This window comes from Cydia fagiglandana, chromosome 5 (genome assembly GCF_963556715.1).
Source record: "Cydia fagiglandana chromosome 5, ilCydFagi1.1, whole genome shotgun sequence".
Taxonomy (NCBI): domain Eukaryota; kingdom Metazoa; phylum Arthropoda; class Insecta; order Lepidoptera; family Tortricidae; genus Cydia; species Cydia fagiglandana.
The window spans coordinates 13792440-13809047 of record NC_085936.1 but is presented as its reverse complement, the minus strand read 5'-3'; the positions used below and the strand labels follow the sequence as shown (position 1 = coordinate 13809047).

The 16608-nt window shown below is 40.9% G+C and overlaps 1 protein-coding gene across 1 annotated transcript; it reads left to right on the top strand.

Moving 5' to 3' along the window:
• The first annotated feature begins 9629 nt into the window (after window positions 1–9629).
• Window positions 9630–16608, top strand: LOC134664739 (cytochrome P450 4V2-like). The gene is made up of 6 exons (XM_063521486.1): window positions 9630–9650; window positions 9959–10013; window positions 10495–10690; window positions 11067–11218; window positions 12552–12731; window positions 16424–16608. Exons 1-6 carry the CDS (start codon window positions 9630–9632, stop codon window positions 16606–16608), a joined length of 789 nt encoding a protein of 262 aa, XP_063377556.1.

Below are 16608 nucleotides of genomic sequence, written 5' to 3'. Positions count from 1 at the left end.
GCAAAAACGTTGGACAAAAAAACATCAAAAAAATACCTCATCGAAAAATGGAATGAAACTTGTATGGTAGGATACCTGACCTTGGGGGCAGTAAAAAAAAAGTGGTCGGCCTCACCTTAGCCTGGCAGTTTTTGCAGTCCGACCAGATTTATTGGACCACATGACACCTACAATTTACCTCATAGCAAAATAGAATTGTTGACGTATGTCTTGGTCGGCCTCACCTTAACCTGGCAGCTTTTGCAGTCCGACCAAATTTATAAAAAAAAAACATGAAAAAGACCTATCGAAAAATCGTATGAAACTTGTATGGCACGATAGCTGCCTTTGAGGACAGTAAAAAAAAATGGTCGGCCAAATCCTGTATTGGCCGGCCGATTGGCGATTGGGTCGATCAAATTTGTGGTACCACGTGAGAGCTACAATTTACCTCATCAAGAAATAGAATTGGCAGTTTTTGCTGCCAGGCTACGAGTTTTTGCAGTCCAACCAAATTTGTGGTACCACGTGACAGCTACAATTTACCTATAGGATGAAAAAAACGGATTATAATAGCTAAAATAAACCTATTGACGTATGGCTTGGTCGGCCTCACCTTAGCCTGGCAGTTTTTGCAGTTCCACCAAATCTGTGGTACCACGTGACAGCTACAATCCCTACAATTTACCTCATCGAAAAATAGAATGAAACAAACAGATTATAATAGCTAAAATAAACCTGTTGACGTATGGCTTGGTCGGCCTCACCTTAGCCTGGCAGTTTTTGCAGTTCCACCAAATCTGTGGTACCACGTGACAGCTACAATCCCTACAATTTACCTCATCGAAAAATAGAATGAAACAAACAGATTATAATAGCTAAAATAAACCTGTTGACGTGTCTTGGTCGGCCTCACCATAACCAGTCAGTTTTTGCAGTCCGACCACAGTTATAAAAAAATCATCAAAAAAATCTTATCGAAAAATCGTATGAAACTTGTATGGTACGATAGCTGCCTTTGAGGACAGTAAAATAAATGGTCGGCCAAATCCTGTATTGGCCGGCCGATTGGCGATTGGGTCGATCAAATTTGTGGTACCACGTGAGAGCTACAATTTACCTCATCAAGAAATAGAATTGGCAGTTTTTGCTGCCAGGCTACGAGTTTTTGCAGTCCAACCAAATTTGTGGTACCACGTGACAGCTATAATTTACCTTGTCGATAAATAGGATGAAAAAAAACGGATTATAATAGTTAAAATAAACCTGTTGACGTATGGTTTGGTCGGCCTCACCTTAGCCTGGCAGTTTTTGTAGTCCGACCAAATTTGTGGTACCGCGTGACAGCTATTATTTGCCTCATCGAAAAATAGGATGAATAAAAAACGGATTATAATAGCAAAATAAACCTGTTGACGTATGGCTTGGTCGGCCTCGCCTTAGCCTGGCAGTTTTTGCAGTCCGACCACATTTATCCATCCATCTAAGACAAAACAAAGAGCCCAATTATGGACAACTAAAAATACCCAGTTATGGACATCGTCCATTATTGGAAAATAAAGAGCAATCACAAAATCAACCCAACTCAAATGTTTAGTGCAATAAATTAAATAATTTAACACAATAAACTAAAAAAGTAATAAAAAGCTTAAGCTTGGACACTTGTCCATTACTGAATTTCATAAAATATCGAATCCAGTAATGAACAAACCCCACAAAAAACTTATTGCTGTGATTGGACATATTCAACTTAGCTCAATTTACTTGCAATATAGTATTATTCAGTAAAAATAACATTAAATCTCATTACAACATAACACAAGATAATACCATGCACAAATATGTACTCACCTCCTTAACGATTTCAACAACAATAACGGATTTTTATGACCACCGCCCGCAACGAGATTTTACTTCGCAGCCATCTTAGAACAAAACGGCTGATTTTGGTGACATGTGTCAAAATGACAGCTCAAACGTCTATTGGTTATGCTTTAGTGTTGCCAGTTGAAAAATGTTGGGACAGTTGCTTAATAAATTCGATCAACGTAAAAAATGTCCATAATTGGTGCCGTGTCCATTACTGGTGCCGTCACCCTACTTTTTTTTTTGTTGTGTAAAATGTAAGTCATAAAAGTATAGTTATAAAGCTCTATAGTTGAGCTGGTAGGTGAGAATGGTGAGATAGTGGATAAGGCGTCAGAGGGGATGGGACGCGGAAGCGGGCCGGGAGGCAACGGCCAACTTTAATCGAACGAGTAGTATACGTGACCTTAAAATTTGACGGGCATCCCTTAGTCGCAGGTTACGCCAGTCGCCTATTACAATAATTGTGTTGTACCTAAATGTACCTATTCTATATTTCAGACAAGGAAGTTTGGTTCAAAACTCTTGGCAATTTGGCCATTCAGCATGGAGGCGTTACATCGGCTTGGCTAGTAAACAAGCTGTATATACGTAAGTCTTTAGTATGTATACCGAATTTTTATGCAACTCACTCAAGGCAAGACTCAAGGGAGCCTGAAGTCCCCTTGACAACTAATCCCAAGAATGAACGTAGGCAGTAGGCACTAGTTTTTATAATTAACTTACTGACTTATGTTTGTCGCTACATGTGTACCTACACTAGTTACCTCTTTGTAATCGTTCGTTCGTAAATCGTAAATCGTTTTTGAAAAGTACCTAGGTAATAAGTACATAGAAAATTTAAACCAACTGTCTGTTTAACAGTTGTTGCGGACCCGGACACTTCCGAAGTCGTATTGAAGCAGTCGATGGAGAAAGGCTACGCGACCCAATTCATTCGCTCGGTAATTGGGAACGGCAGTATATTTGCTGCAGGTAAATGAATACTAACAATCCGAAATTGGAAATGTTGTACGGAAAAACGGGTATACACGCAAAACAGTTTTTATGCCAAAAATATTTAGGATACAGCAAGCATTTACCACAGAGTTGCGCTTTTCTGGAGCACAATACGGCTGCTATCCATTTAATTAGCAATCTTTATGCCATTCTCTAGCTCTAGGCTAAGGACTTCAGCGATGAGTTCTTGACTTTCGCTCGATAGAAAAACATCACGTCATCGTCTAATTAAAATTTCCTTATAAGTAATTTTATAACCCAAAACTGCTTAGAAAAGAAAATTAAACGAATAAAAACGATTATCATTTTAAAAACTTGTTATTTAAATGTACAGCGAATAAAATAATTTAAATAAATTTTCGGTTACTGATGAAGTTAATGTGACGTCACAAAGTTTGTGTCTCTCCCCTCCCCCATGTCACAATATGTCACATTTTCTTGACCCCCTCCCTCCCCCTAAACGTGTGATGTAATTAATGGATGACCCCTTAGGTTTTTTTTTTATTTGGGCGGAAAATTAAATTTCCTCACACCAGCTCTAAAAAACTGATGCGTAAGTTTCATTTTATCCACAGAGTGGTAAAACGATCGCGGATGCAGATTTTGAGTTGAAATTCCTCATGTTGACTATGGTGACTTTTAAGTGATGATTTTTAATGATAATACCGTTCATTCAGTTTTGGTTTGTAATGTTTTACAGTTACAATTTCCTTGCTGCGGGATTCCACCAGTCTTCTTTAGAAGCAAAGTTTATTTGACCCTCGTGACTTGAAACCCTCGCAACTAAACTTAACAACTTTGCCCCCTAGTAGAAAAAATAACTAGGGTGTATTCGGGTAATACCAAACGTCGGATAGATAGATAGATAGATAGATAGATAAATCATTTATTTGACAGCTGCAATGACACACAATATAATTTTAAACACATCATAACAGAAAGAAAAAACAATAATTATTACACTAACAAAGAAAATTGAGTTACAAAGAAAATAGCATAGAAATGAGTAGGTACAAAAGTAAAATTTTATAAAAGTAGGTAGGTACAAACTGTGTGCGTTGCAGCAGGACAAAAGGGTCACGGCTCAGTGGTACGCTTCGCTCTTTCGAGCAAAGCACTGATTTTCTGCCGGAACCCAGGTCACAACAAATATTATATTTATGGAGAAGTATTTACGTACGTCGGAAACAATCGTACAGTGTAAGTGTGATATGTGCATGTCGTGTGATAATTTTTTGATAAAATACTTAGTTAGTAGGTAAAATCGACCCGTGTGTACTGTGTAAGTCTCCCAGTTGTGTGACACCAGCCTCACCATGTTATATCCTAAAATCTGCAACCAAATAGCCGAATGGAATCCCAGCGGTTTGTTTTTCAAGGAGAAGTTTTTTAAAGTGGTTTTTAAATGTTTTTTTGGATTTAAGTTGTCTTAAAGGCGGAGGGATATCATTCCAGCATTTGGTCGCGAGATAACGGAAACAACCGGTAAAGGCAATCGTCCTATGAGGGTGTACTTCTAAAATGCAACGTCGAGTAGATCTCGTGGCATGTCGGTTGTGAAAAGAAGAAATATTTATTTTAGAGAATAGATATTCGGGTGACTTGCAATTTATAACGCCAAAGAGAAGACAAGCAAGATGTAAATGTCTACGTGATGCCATATTCAGAGTCGAAGATTTGTTCAAAAACGGTGTGATATGGCTCCTTGGAGGAACTTTGTAGCAATATCGATAACACGCGTTTTGAACTCGTTGTATTAATCGACGAGTCTTTTGTTGCAGACGAGGCCCGTACACCAGATCGCCGTAGTTCAACTTAGACAATACGAGCGATTCGCATAATGTCAAGCGAACTTTTTCATCTAGAAGGTTTCTTACTTGATACAATACTTTCAATCTAAAGAAACATGATTTGGCTAGCTCCGCTATGTGCTTTTCAAACCTTAACTGGTTGTCTATTATTATACCCAGGTTTCTGGCCTCCTCTACTCGCTCTATTAATGAGCCTCTAATATTTAGTTGAGGGCTACCATCTAAGATTCGAGAAATTTGAGTTTTACTACCCAAAATCATAAACTTTGACTTAATAGGGTTTAGCAACAGACTGTTTTGTTCAGCCCAAGCGGAGATACTTTCGAGGTCTTCATTAATTTTATTAATTGAGTCAGGAAAGTCACAAGGACGGGCCGAGTAGTACATCTGAACATCATCCGCATACAAGTGATATTGACAATGCTCAATATTGTTAACGATGTCAGCGCTATATATAATAAACAGTAAGGGCCCGAGAATGGAGCCTTGTGGGACTCCGCGATTTAGGGGTCTAGAGTCAGACACCAACATAGTGCCATCGCTTTTAGCAATTTTAACTGACTGCATACGCCCAGCAAGGTAACTTCTAAACCACGAGAGTGACCCTAAATCTACACCGTAATAGATTAACTTAGATAGAAGCAAGTCAATATTTATGCAGTCGAACGCACGAGAAAAATCCAACAACACTAAGCAAGTACCCTTGCCTGAGTCTAGGCCATAAATAATATTGTCAAGAACGTCAATAAGTGCAGTTACAGTACCCATACCCCTACGAAATCCTGACTGTAATTGAGGTAGGATATTATTGGTTTCTACATACTTATATAACTGCTCATAAACAGCCTTTTCTAATATTTTCGAAAGAAAAGGTAAAATACTTATAGGCCGAAGATCTTTGAGCTCAGTAGGGTTATCCACCTTTGGCAGAGGTGTAACTATGGCAGATTTCCACAATGATGGCACTTCACCAGTCAAAATAGATGGAGAATGGATAATTCCGAAATTCAGATGAAAATCGCCCTAAATTCCATCATAATAAAAGTCTCTTTTCGGAATTATCCGACAGTTTTCGACATTCGGAATTACCGAGTAAACTTATTTTTTATTTTAAAATATTATAATATACATGTATGCAATTGTATTAAGGTTAAGGGTTAAGGAGTGAGGATAAAACCCCGAACCCACGATTACTTCTAAACATGCTTTCAATGTTTCTTTTGCGCATAAATTGTACATAAATAACTATTTATGAAAAACATAATGGTCAAGGCCAAAATGCGTCGGCGGGAAATTCATGAATATTATGATTTATTCGTTCGTTGCAACCATGGTATTAAGAACTTCGCAGAAGTAAGCTTGTGGTTACAAATCGGACACTTTTTATAAGTATTGACCATGCTAAATTCATTAGATAATTCTATTATTAACCATTTATTTATTTTTCTTCTTAAGTTAGGTTGTTTATAACATGAATATAAAAGTAAAATACAAAAGCACATAAAAAACTATAAACACAATATAAAAAATTAACCTAGGGTGCCGCCGGTAGCGGGGCAGGGCCTAAGCTGCCGGTGCCGGTGGTCAGGGCCGCAGAGTGAGGAATCGACGTACTATACGCGCCGTGTCCAAAATTACCGCCTTCTGCATCTGACCCTTGATCCAACCACCCAGCGAGAGTCTCTCTAAGTGTTGGTCGAGACTGTTCGCTATGAGACCGTTCGCTGACACGACTATAGGAACAATGATCGTCGAGTCAACATTCCACATGGCGTTATCTCGTGAGCCAAGTCTAGGTACTTGCTGGACTTGTCCTTCTCGGCCTTCACGAGATTCTCATCATGGGCGATGATAGATCGATCCCAATAGAGCGTGGCACAACCATTTTCGAGAACTGGCGCAGGTGAGTATTTGTAGTAAGTACGGCACTTCGCGGTCCACAAGGCCGTATAGGAGGGCAAGCTGCTGGTGAATAATTCTGGCTAAGAGATTATGTCTGTGCAAGTACTCGCCGTTAGCCAAGATGGGAACAACCGGAGATAATATGCCTGAGTGACTCTCCGGGACGGCGGCATGCCCGACAAATGTCGACCGTACCGTCCTTCAGGATATATCTCCGGTAGTTATTCGTCATGATAACTTCGTCCGCAATTGCACAGGCAAAACCCTCGGTTTCTCCGAAGAGGTGCCCCGAATCGTAGCCAGTTCACCTACGCGGGCAGGTCTACATTATTATTATTGTTAACTGTAAATGATAAAGGCGCACTGGTTCAGGATAGTACTTTATTACATGAATCCTAAGAGAAGACTGAACAAAAATATGGTGTCAAAAAGAACATAAAATTATAAGAACAAAGGAATTCAAAAATACAATAAAATTATAAAAAGTAAACGTATAAAAAGGAGTGTCGTCCACATTCCCACCTTTTTTATTAAAGGGGGAGCTTGATCAGCTTCCGCAGGGGCCGCCGCAAAACACCTCCAAGGCTGTGCACATCCGCAACTCTTAATGATGCCATCAGGGCCTGGGAAGACAGCAGTAATACGTCCACGGGGCCAGGAACCTCTCGGAGAATTACCGTCCGCAATGAGCACCAAGTCTCCGACTGCTATTTGGGGAACCTCACCTCGACCACGTCTGGGTGTTAACGTCGGGAGATATTCTTTTAACCAGCGGCGCCAAAAATGCTCTGATAATCCGACAGCCTTACGCCAGCTGGTTCGTGATAGGAGGTCCGTTTCTGATGATGTGACTGGAAGTGGGCGTCCCGAAGACGAACCCAACAGAAAATGCATGGGTGTTAGTGATTCCTCACTCTGAGGGTCAACGGAAACATGAGTTAGTGGCCGCGAATTTACCAAGGCCTCCGCCTCAGCCAAAAGTGTACGTAGCACCTCGTCAGTTGGGGCTCGCTCAGTGAGAGTCACCTTGAGTGCAGTTTTCACGCTCTTCACAAGCCTCTCCCAGCAGCCACCCATAAACGGCGCCGCCGGTGGGATGAAACGCCAGTTGATTCTCTGCGCGGCAGCGAACTGGGACGTAGCGTCGTCGTATAAGCGTCGAAGCTCCCGACTGGCACCCACGAAAGCAGTTCCATTTTCCGACCACAGCTCGGATGGGGTCCCTCTCCGAGCAGTGAATCTGCGGAGGCTCATAATCGCAGAAACGGCTGGTGCGTGGCATAAGCTGTGCGGGATGGCTATATAGGCTGGCCATCTCGTCTGGAAATGTGTTCAATTGGGACTGGCGCAGGATATGAAGTTCGGCTAGGCGAAGATCTGTGGCGGGCAGGCCCGCGGCAGATTCGCGCACAGAGCGCGGGGCAGCGAACTGTTGCCATTGGTTGGCTGGCTGAAACATAAAACTACACAAGGCCCCCTCTAGCGGACTAAATTGTTTACACCTAGACCCCTTCTAGCTAGGCAACGGATTCTAAGTAACGTCAAATACTTATGAGCTATGGCTGTTGCGCGTACCAGCCTCACCCAAGAACTGAACCGTTTAGGATCGGCTGAGACTGGCTCGTGCCTTTTAACGTCACTAATGAGATGAACTAAATCAGGACGCGCTGCACGTTTGCTCTCTTCTTCCATGCCTGGATATTCAGGTGAACTGGGCTCGCTGGGCCACTCCGAAGAGAGCAAAGATTCAGGACCCGAAATCCAGCGTGATTCTGGAGATAACGTCACTCGCTTGATGCGTGTAGCATCATCGGCTACGTTGAGTTGACTTGGCACCCATCGCCATTCTTTTACGTCGGTTGTTTCCATAATCTCGGCTACTCTGTGAGAAACAAATGGTTTAAATAAGCGCGCCTCGCTTCGAAGCCACCCCAAAACGGTCATAGAATCGCACCAGAATACGCGATGAATCTGTGTGCTTCGCAAATCGTAGAAGCGAGACGGGCTGCGATCAACGCTCCTTGGAGCTCTAAGCGATTTATGGAGATTTGTTTTAAAGGAGCTACGCGGACTTTGCTGCATATAAGAGCCAGCTTCACTTCACCATTTTTTAAGACGAACCGCCAGTATGCAACCGCAGCGAAAGCAGACTCGCTCGCGTCACAAAACAAATGAAGCTCGTACTTATCAATTTTTAATTCGCTAAGTAAGTAGCAGCGTGGGATCTGTAAACCAGAAATTGCAATTAAATCGTCAAACCAGAGTCTCCATGCTGCACTGTCACTTTGCGACAGCTCCTCGTCCGTTCCGGTCGAAGATATCTGGATAATAAATGCGATGTCGTATCATCTGATTCTTTCTTCGGATCCGTCATTATTTTTCTAGTTAATTAAAGAGCGTAATAAAAACTGCACGCTTACTTCTGTGGAGTAATATCTAATGCTATAAAATTGATTTTGATACAGCAGCGATTGTCTTTAGTTTCAGGGTATTAAAAGCCAACGGTAGAGGAAGAGGCCTTTTCAAACAAAAGTTATTAAATTAAATTAAATTAAACGCTGATGTGTATATAACCCGGTTATTTAGCTATAACACCTATGTATATACTTCAGCGTAAAAACTAAGCGACATAACCAAACTATGATCATTAAATATACAGAGACTAAATATACAATACTGACTTAAAAATCATACAAAAGTAACTTAAATATATCTAAATATTAAAATATTTTAATCTAAAAGGCCTCCGCGGGCTGTGATGGATTATTTAATATTTGCCCTTTTATATACGTTACCAGTTGTTAAGTGGACTCCCGGCATCCATGACATGAGCCGTGGCATTATTATGCCGGTGTTCCTGTGATAGTTCAGCGTAAAAACATCGAAATGCCGGGATGTACCCCTAGTCAGCCGTGTGTTCAAAGTTGAATGTAAGAACTTCGCTTCACTTTGCTCTTATAGTTTTTATACAGTAATTACTTTGATTTTGAATTAGTCAACCCAGTGGGTTTGGGAGGAAGGGGGGTAGGGACTTGTGACCTACCTTACCCCACCCAGGGTCCCCGCGCCTCTATGGTCCTAGGGGACTTCAAGGTATGTGCATGAGATGCTATGAAAAATATGTAGGTACATAATTGATGACAACTGCTTCTTACAAACAACCTATTTTAGATCAACTACGCTGTTTGTCAACGGGGCTTTTACAGTTTACAGATAATCTTATATGGTTTACAATACATATTTTTAAAGATTACGCGTCGGAATTAATCCACCTTTAGCATAGGCCTATCGGCCTTTACCTACTTAAAGTTTCGAAAAGGCTATGTATATGTTATGAAGGTGTAGCTTGGTTAAGGCATTTTTTTATACGTAGGTAACATGTAACTTATTCTTTTGTTCAGATAATACAAAAGAAACGCAAAGAGCTTGAAGCGATTCAGCAAGGAGGAAAGAAAAGTAAGTATTAATTTAATGGGTTAATAAATGTGGAAGTCAACAATGTATATAGCAACTGAATGACAACATTAATGATTTATTTGAATGTAAGCTCTATTTTAAAAGTAGGTAGGTAGTTAAGGTATTGAAACTAATTTATTCCTAGCTAAATCGTATTGTGATTTTGAATATTATTTACGAATTTTATATTAAACCTTTGGTAAATTCGCACCACTTTATTAATTGGAACTCTAATTACATAAGAAATTGGCTATTCCGATTGTATTAACCACTAAACAAACGCAAAATATGAAAAGTTTAAACTCTTGGCGCTCATAGTTGTAAATGGTTCTGGCACAGACCAACCACCAGGCGGTTTCTCTGTGGTCCGTTAAGACGGTCAAAGGTCGACCGTCTTAACGGTCCACCTTTAACGGAAGGTTAAATACCAATAATGCAACGAGATTGACTATGTGCAAATATGATCTACATTTTTTTTCAGCAAACAGCTTAAGAACTTTCTTAGACATGATGATAGAGTCATCCGGTCGCCTCGAGCAGAAGTACTCCGACTTGGAGTTGCGCGAGGAGCTGATGGTGATCGTGATTGCCGGAACCGACACCTCCGCCGTGGGCGCCTCCTTCGCCGCCGCCATGCTGGCTCGTCATCCCCACGTCCAGCAGAAACTACACCACGAGTAAGGACGTAAAATGAAAGCTCAGCCACAGACCTTTTTGACTTCAGACAAAGGACGATAGTCAAAGTCAGCTGAGAGCGCACCCACTTGGCTTTAATTATGTCATTAACTGATATAATACTTCGTAAAGACTGACCGTACGGGTACTACGAACATACGAAGTGGGCTACCTAGTACGCGCCCGGCCACATGTTTGCAGTGCGGCGCCGTTGCTGTAATTTAGAATGAAAATGAAAAATTAATGCGTATCATGATTCCACAATTCCATAATTCTATTCACCGGGTTAGATAAATATTTGGCGACTCCGCTTCAAAATTTACAGGGCAACATTAAATGAGTATCATGAATATCATGATTCCACAATTTCTTTCCCAGGTTAGATATGATATTCGGTGACTCGAACCGGGATTTGACCGTAGAAGATTTGCCGAAGCTCAAGTACATGGAGGCGGTCGTCAAAGAGACTTTACGGTTGTACCCTCCAGTGCCTATCACGATGAGAGAAGTGACCGATGATGTGCCATTACGTATGAACAAATCGTACTTCCCATTTAAATTTTTCTTCTATGTTTCATAAGGATTCTGACCGAATTTTTCAGTCATCTTTAATGCATTTCATCCGTTATGGTCGACCGAGATTTAAATCCACGATTTTAGGCCACCACACGCTCACGAATGGTTATTAATAATAAATAATAATAATTAATAAAGGTGCTACACGGGCGGTTCTACAAGGCCCTCACGGGACCCGATGTGGACCTGCTCGCGTCGGTGAACTGGTTACGATTCTGGGACCTCTTCGGAGAAACCGAGGGTTTTGCCTGTGCAATTGCAGACGAAGTGATGATGACGAACAACTATCGGAAATTATATATCCTGAAGGACGGTACGGTCGACATTTGTCGGGCATGCCGCCGTCCCGGAGAGTCACTCAGGCATATCATTTCCGGTTGTTCTCATCTTGCTAACGGCGAGTACTTGCACAGACATAATCTCGTAGCCAGGATTATTCACCAGCAACTTGCTCTTCTATATGGCCTTGTGGACCGCGAAGTACCGTACTACAAGTACTCACCTGCGCCTGTTCTCGAGAATGGTCGTGCCACGCTCTATTGGGATCGATCTATCATCACTGACAGGACTATTGTAGCCAATAAGCCTGATATTGTGATAACAGATCGATCGCAACGTCGGGCCGTGCTCGTTGACATCACCATCCCCCATGATGAGAATCTTGTGAAGGCCGAGAAGGACAAGTCCAGTAAGTACCTAGACTTGGCTCACGAGATAACCGCCATGTGGGATGTTGATTCGACGATCATTGTCCCGATAGTCGTTTCAGTGAACGGTTTAATAGCGAAGAGTAGACCAACATCTCGAGAGACTCTCGCTAGGTGGTTGGATCAAGGGACAGATGCAGAAGGCGGTGATCTTGGACACGGCGCGGATAGTACGTCGGTTCCTCTCTCTGCAGCCCTGACCACCGGTAGCTTGGGCCTTGCCCCGCTGCTGGCGGCACCCTAGGTTAGGTTTTTTATAATGTGTTTATATGTATTTTTTATTGTTTTGTAAGTGTTTTTATATTTTACTTTTATATTCATATTATAAAAACCCTAACCTAAGAAAAATTATGAATAAAAATTAATAAGATAATATAATATAGATAATAAACAGGTGAAGTAAATGTCGCTGTACGAACCTGTACGTACTTTATCCGATAACTATGATTGCAAAAATTTACGTTTGACAATTTGACTAGTTCGGATGTGGCTTCGAAATGTGAAACGTCCAAAGACTAGATCGGGTTCCCGCAACGGAATCAAGGAAGTAACTGAAATCCCTTTTTTTACGAATTCGCAGCTTCTGGTACAACCGTAGTGAACGGGGTGACTGTAATACAGAACATCTGGGCGATACACCGGAACCCCTCCTTCTGGGGAGCTGACGCGGAGCAATTCCGGCCGGAGCGCTTCCTGGAGGGGCCGCTCAAGCACCCCGCGCAGTTCCAGCCCTTCTCGCTGTCCATGAGGAACTGCCTTGGTTAGTTTTTAGGGTTCCGTACCCAAAGGGTAAAACGGGACCCTATTACTAAGACTTCGCTGTCCGTCCGTCCGTCCGTCCGTCCGTCCGTCCGTCCGTCCGTCCGTCCGTCCGTCTGTCACCAGGCTGTATCTCACGAACCGTGATAGCTAGACAGTTGAAATTTTCACAGATTATGTATTTCTGTTGCCGCTATAACAACAAATACTAAAAACAGAATAAAATAAAGATTTAAATGGGGCTCCCATACAACAAACGTGATTTTTGACCAAAGTTATTTTTTTTTTAATTAAAGTTACAAGACTATATGGTTGGATTTGGGGTTGAACAAAATATATTAAAATTTTACAGAAACGGTTTTTTTTTCATCTCTCTAGCTCTAAAAATAAAGATTTTAGACCCGGGTCAAATTTTTATTTTTAATTTTTTGATTTTTTTTTTGTCCAAATCGGTCCCAAAAAAGGTCTATATATACGGAAATGCATTAATCGTTTAGTACTTAGTACTTAATTTTTTTTGTAATTTCGGGTTAGTAAGTTCGGGTCATGATTTATATGGTAATCATCATCATCATCATCATCATCATCATCATCATTTTCGCTTTCAGTCGCCCACTGCTGAGTATAGGCCTCTCTTCGTGTACGCCACTTATATACATGCATTTATGTGTATGGTAATATTTAGTAAGTGACATGGCATAATGTATATTGACATAATCTGTCAAACTGTCAAATTTGTTTTTTTTTGTCAAATTTAGTGTAAAGTATTATATTTTGTCATAGTTTAGTACTAAATGTCAATGTTGGGTAATTTTTTGTAGACTGCATTTCTCATCTTAAGGGCCGGCAACGCACTTGCAGCCCCAGTGATCGCTGTGCTTATGTATTTTTGGGCGAGTTTTTGGGTTTCGTATGGGAATATTTGGTACAAAGGGACATGTTACAGTGTCCCAGTGTATATTGACATGATCTGTCAAACTGTCAAATTTGACAGTTTTTGTCAAATTTAGTGTAAGATCATATTTTGTCATGGTTAAGTACAAAATAAAATTACTTAAATATTATTATTGAATAGAATAGAATAGAATAGGTAATTATATGGTAATCATCATCATCATCATTTTCGCTTTCAGTCGCCCACTGCTGACCTATAGGCCTCTCTTCGTGTACGCCACTTATATACATGCATTTATGTGTATGGTAACATTTAGTACAAAGTGACCATAATGTATATTGACATAATCTGTCAAACTGTCAAATTTGTTTTTTTTTGTCAAATTTAGTGTAGAGTATTATATTTTGTCATAGTTTAGTACTAAATGTCAATGTTGGGTAATTTTTTATAGACTGCATTTCTCATCTTAAGGGCCGGCAACGCACTTGCAGCCCCAGTGATCGCTGTGCGTATGTATTTTTGGGCGAGTTTTTGGGTTTCGTATGGGAATATTTGGTACAAAGGGACATGTTACAGTGTCCCAGTGTATATTGACATGATCTGTCAAACTGTCAAATTTGACAGTTTTTGTCAAATTTAGTGTAAGATCATATTTTGTCATGGTTAAGTACAAAATAAAATTAATTAAATATTATTATTGAATAGAATAGAATAGAATAGGTAATTATATGGTAATCATCATCATCATCATTTTCGCTTTCAGTCGCCCACTGCTGACCTATAGGCCTCTCTTCGTGTACGCTACTTATATACATGCATTTATGTGTATGGTAATATTTAGTACAAAATGGCATGGCATAATGTATATTGACATAATCTGTCAAACTGTCAAATTTGTTCGTTTTTGTCAAATTTAGTGTAAAGTATTATATTTTGTCATAGTTTAGTACTAAATGTCAATGTTGGGTAATTTTTTGTAGACTGCATTTCTCATCTTAAGGGCCGGCAACGCACTTGCAGCCCCAGTGATCGCTGTGCTTATATATTTTTGGGCGACTTTTTGGGTTTCGTATGGGAATATTTGGTACAAAGTGACATGTTATAGTGTCCCAGTGTATATTGACATGATCTGTCAAACTGTCAAATTTGACAGTATTTTTGTCAAATTTGACAGTTTGACAGATCATGTCAATATACACTGGGACACTATAACATGTCACTTTGTACCATCATGGTTAAGTACAAAATAAAATTACTTAAGTATTATTGTTGACAGATACTGTCAAATGGGATGTTGTTTGACAGAATCTGTAAGAATCTTGAAAGTTGAAAGTTTTTTAATAAATATGGATCTTGCTTACGCAGCGTCTTATGTAGGCGAACATCGCGCGATCCCGAAGCGAAACGGCGGGACGCGGCGCGAGGCGGCTCAATCAATCCTTTGATGCCCATAGAAGTGTCCTATGTAAGCGATCTCGTTGTGACCGCGGTGCGGCGCGATTTGATGAATGCTGATGGTCCTCGTTATTATGCTCAAGGCATTAGTCTTAAATAGTAGGTACTTAAGATAAGGTGTTGTATAGTAATCAAAGTGAATGAGGTTCAGTCGGCACGCGTTGATGTCTTTTTAAATTTTGTTTGTTTCATAGGAGTTTCTTTAGGAAATTTTGTTTTTAGGGTTCCGTACCCAAAGGGTAAAACGGGATCCTATTACTAAGACTCCGCTGTCCGTCCGTCCGTCCGTCCGTCCGTCACCAGGCTTTATCTCACGAACCGTGATAGCTAGACAGCTGATATTTTCACAGTTGACGTATTTCTGTTGCCGCTATAACAACAAATACTAAAAACATAATAAAATAAAGATTTAAGTGGGGCTCCCATACAACAAACGTCATTTTTGACCGAAGTTAAGCAACGTCGGGTGGGGTCAGTACTTGGATGGGTGACCGTTTTTTTAGATAATGGTACGGAACCCTTCGTGTGCGAGTCCGACTCGCACTTGTTTTACTGCATATGCATGTATTTATAATATGGGCTCGAAGGCATCCTGTTGGACCTGTATATTGTCTATGGTGGTCGATATGGCCTGGGAGAGTTATGGTCAAAACTACTCGTCGGCTCTCGTCTAACGGTTCCCTGTGTTCTTTTCTTGATCAGATCATCAGTCCACCTTATTGGGCCTTCTCTGATTGGGCTAGCTAATATGAACACATGTTCAAAACACTAGAAGATTTCTGCTCCACTGACCAGCATAAGACATCACAAAGATTGTTATAAAAAAATCCATGATTTTACTAATATTCAATTTGGTCAAATCGGCTGGATGGTCCACTTCGGCTCCTTTAAAAAAATAGTTAGTTCGGCGCTCGCCGAAGATGGCTGACGTAGCCGATCTTCGAGGTGAACCCCCGCGCATATATTGAGGGCACGTGAGGACACCAGCCACGTAGTGGTAGTGGATGCCAGCAGGCTGGCGTCTTTACTCTTTTCAGCTCGTCGCGTTTAGCGTCGAGGTCAACTTTACGTTGCTCCTCGAAATCGCGTAGGTACTTTGTTCTTCCCACTGGGAGGGCTCAATGTTGGATCTTTTTATGTGTCGCTATACTCGTATGTATATCATTATAAATCAGCAGCAGCAGTTAGCAGTATTCAAAGGCCGTGCCAGGATAAGCTAAGTGTTCTGCCCCCACCGAGTTTGACCTTGTAAATCCAGACCTGGCACGGCCTTTTTGTGTCTACCTACTCACAGTAGTTTTAAATTCGATTGTTGTTTATTTATTTGAGTGCTTTATTTCTAGGATACAACTATGCTATGATGTCGTTAAAGACTATGATTGCCAACATGCTGCGCCGCTACAGGATATTGCCGCCTTCCCACATGGACGAACACAGGCTCCAGGAACCCTTGAAACTGTCACTCGACATCATGATGAGGGACATAGATAACTATCAAATAAGGCTAGAGGACAGAACAAAAAATTAG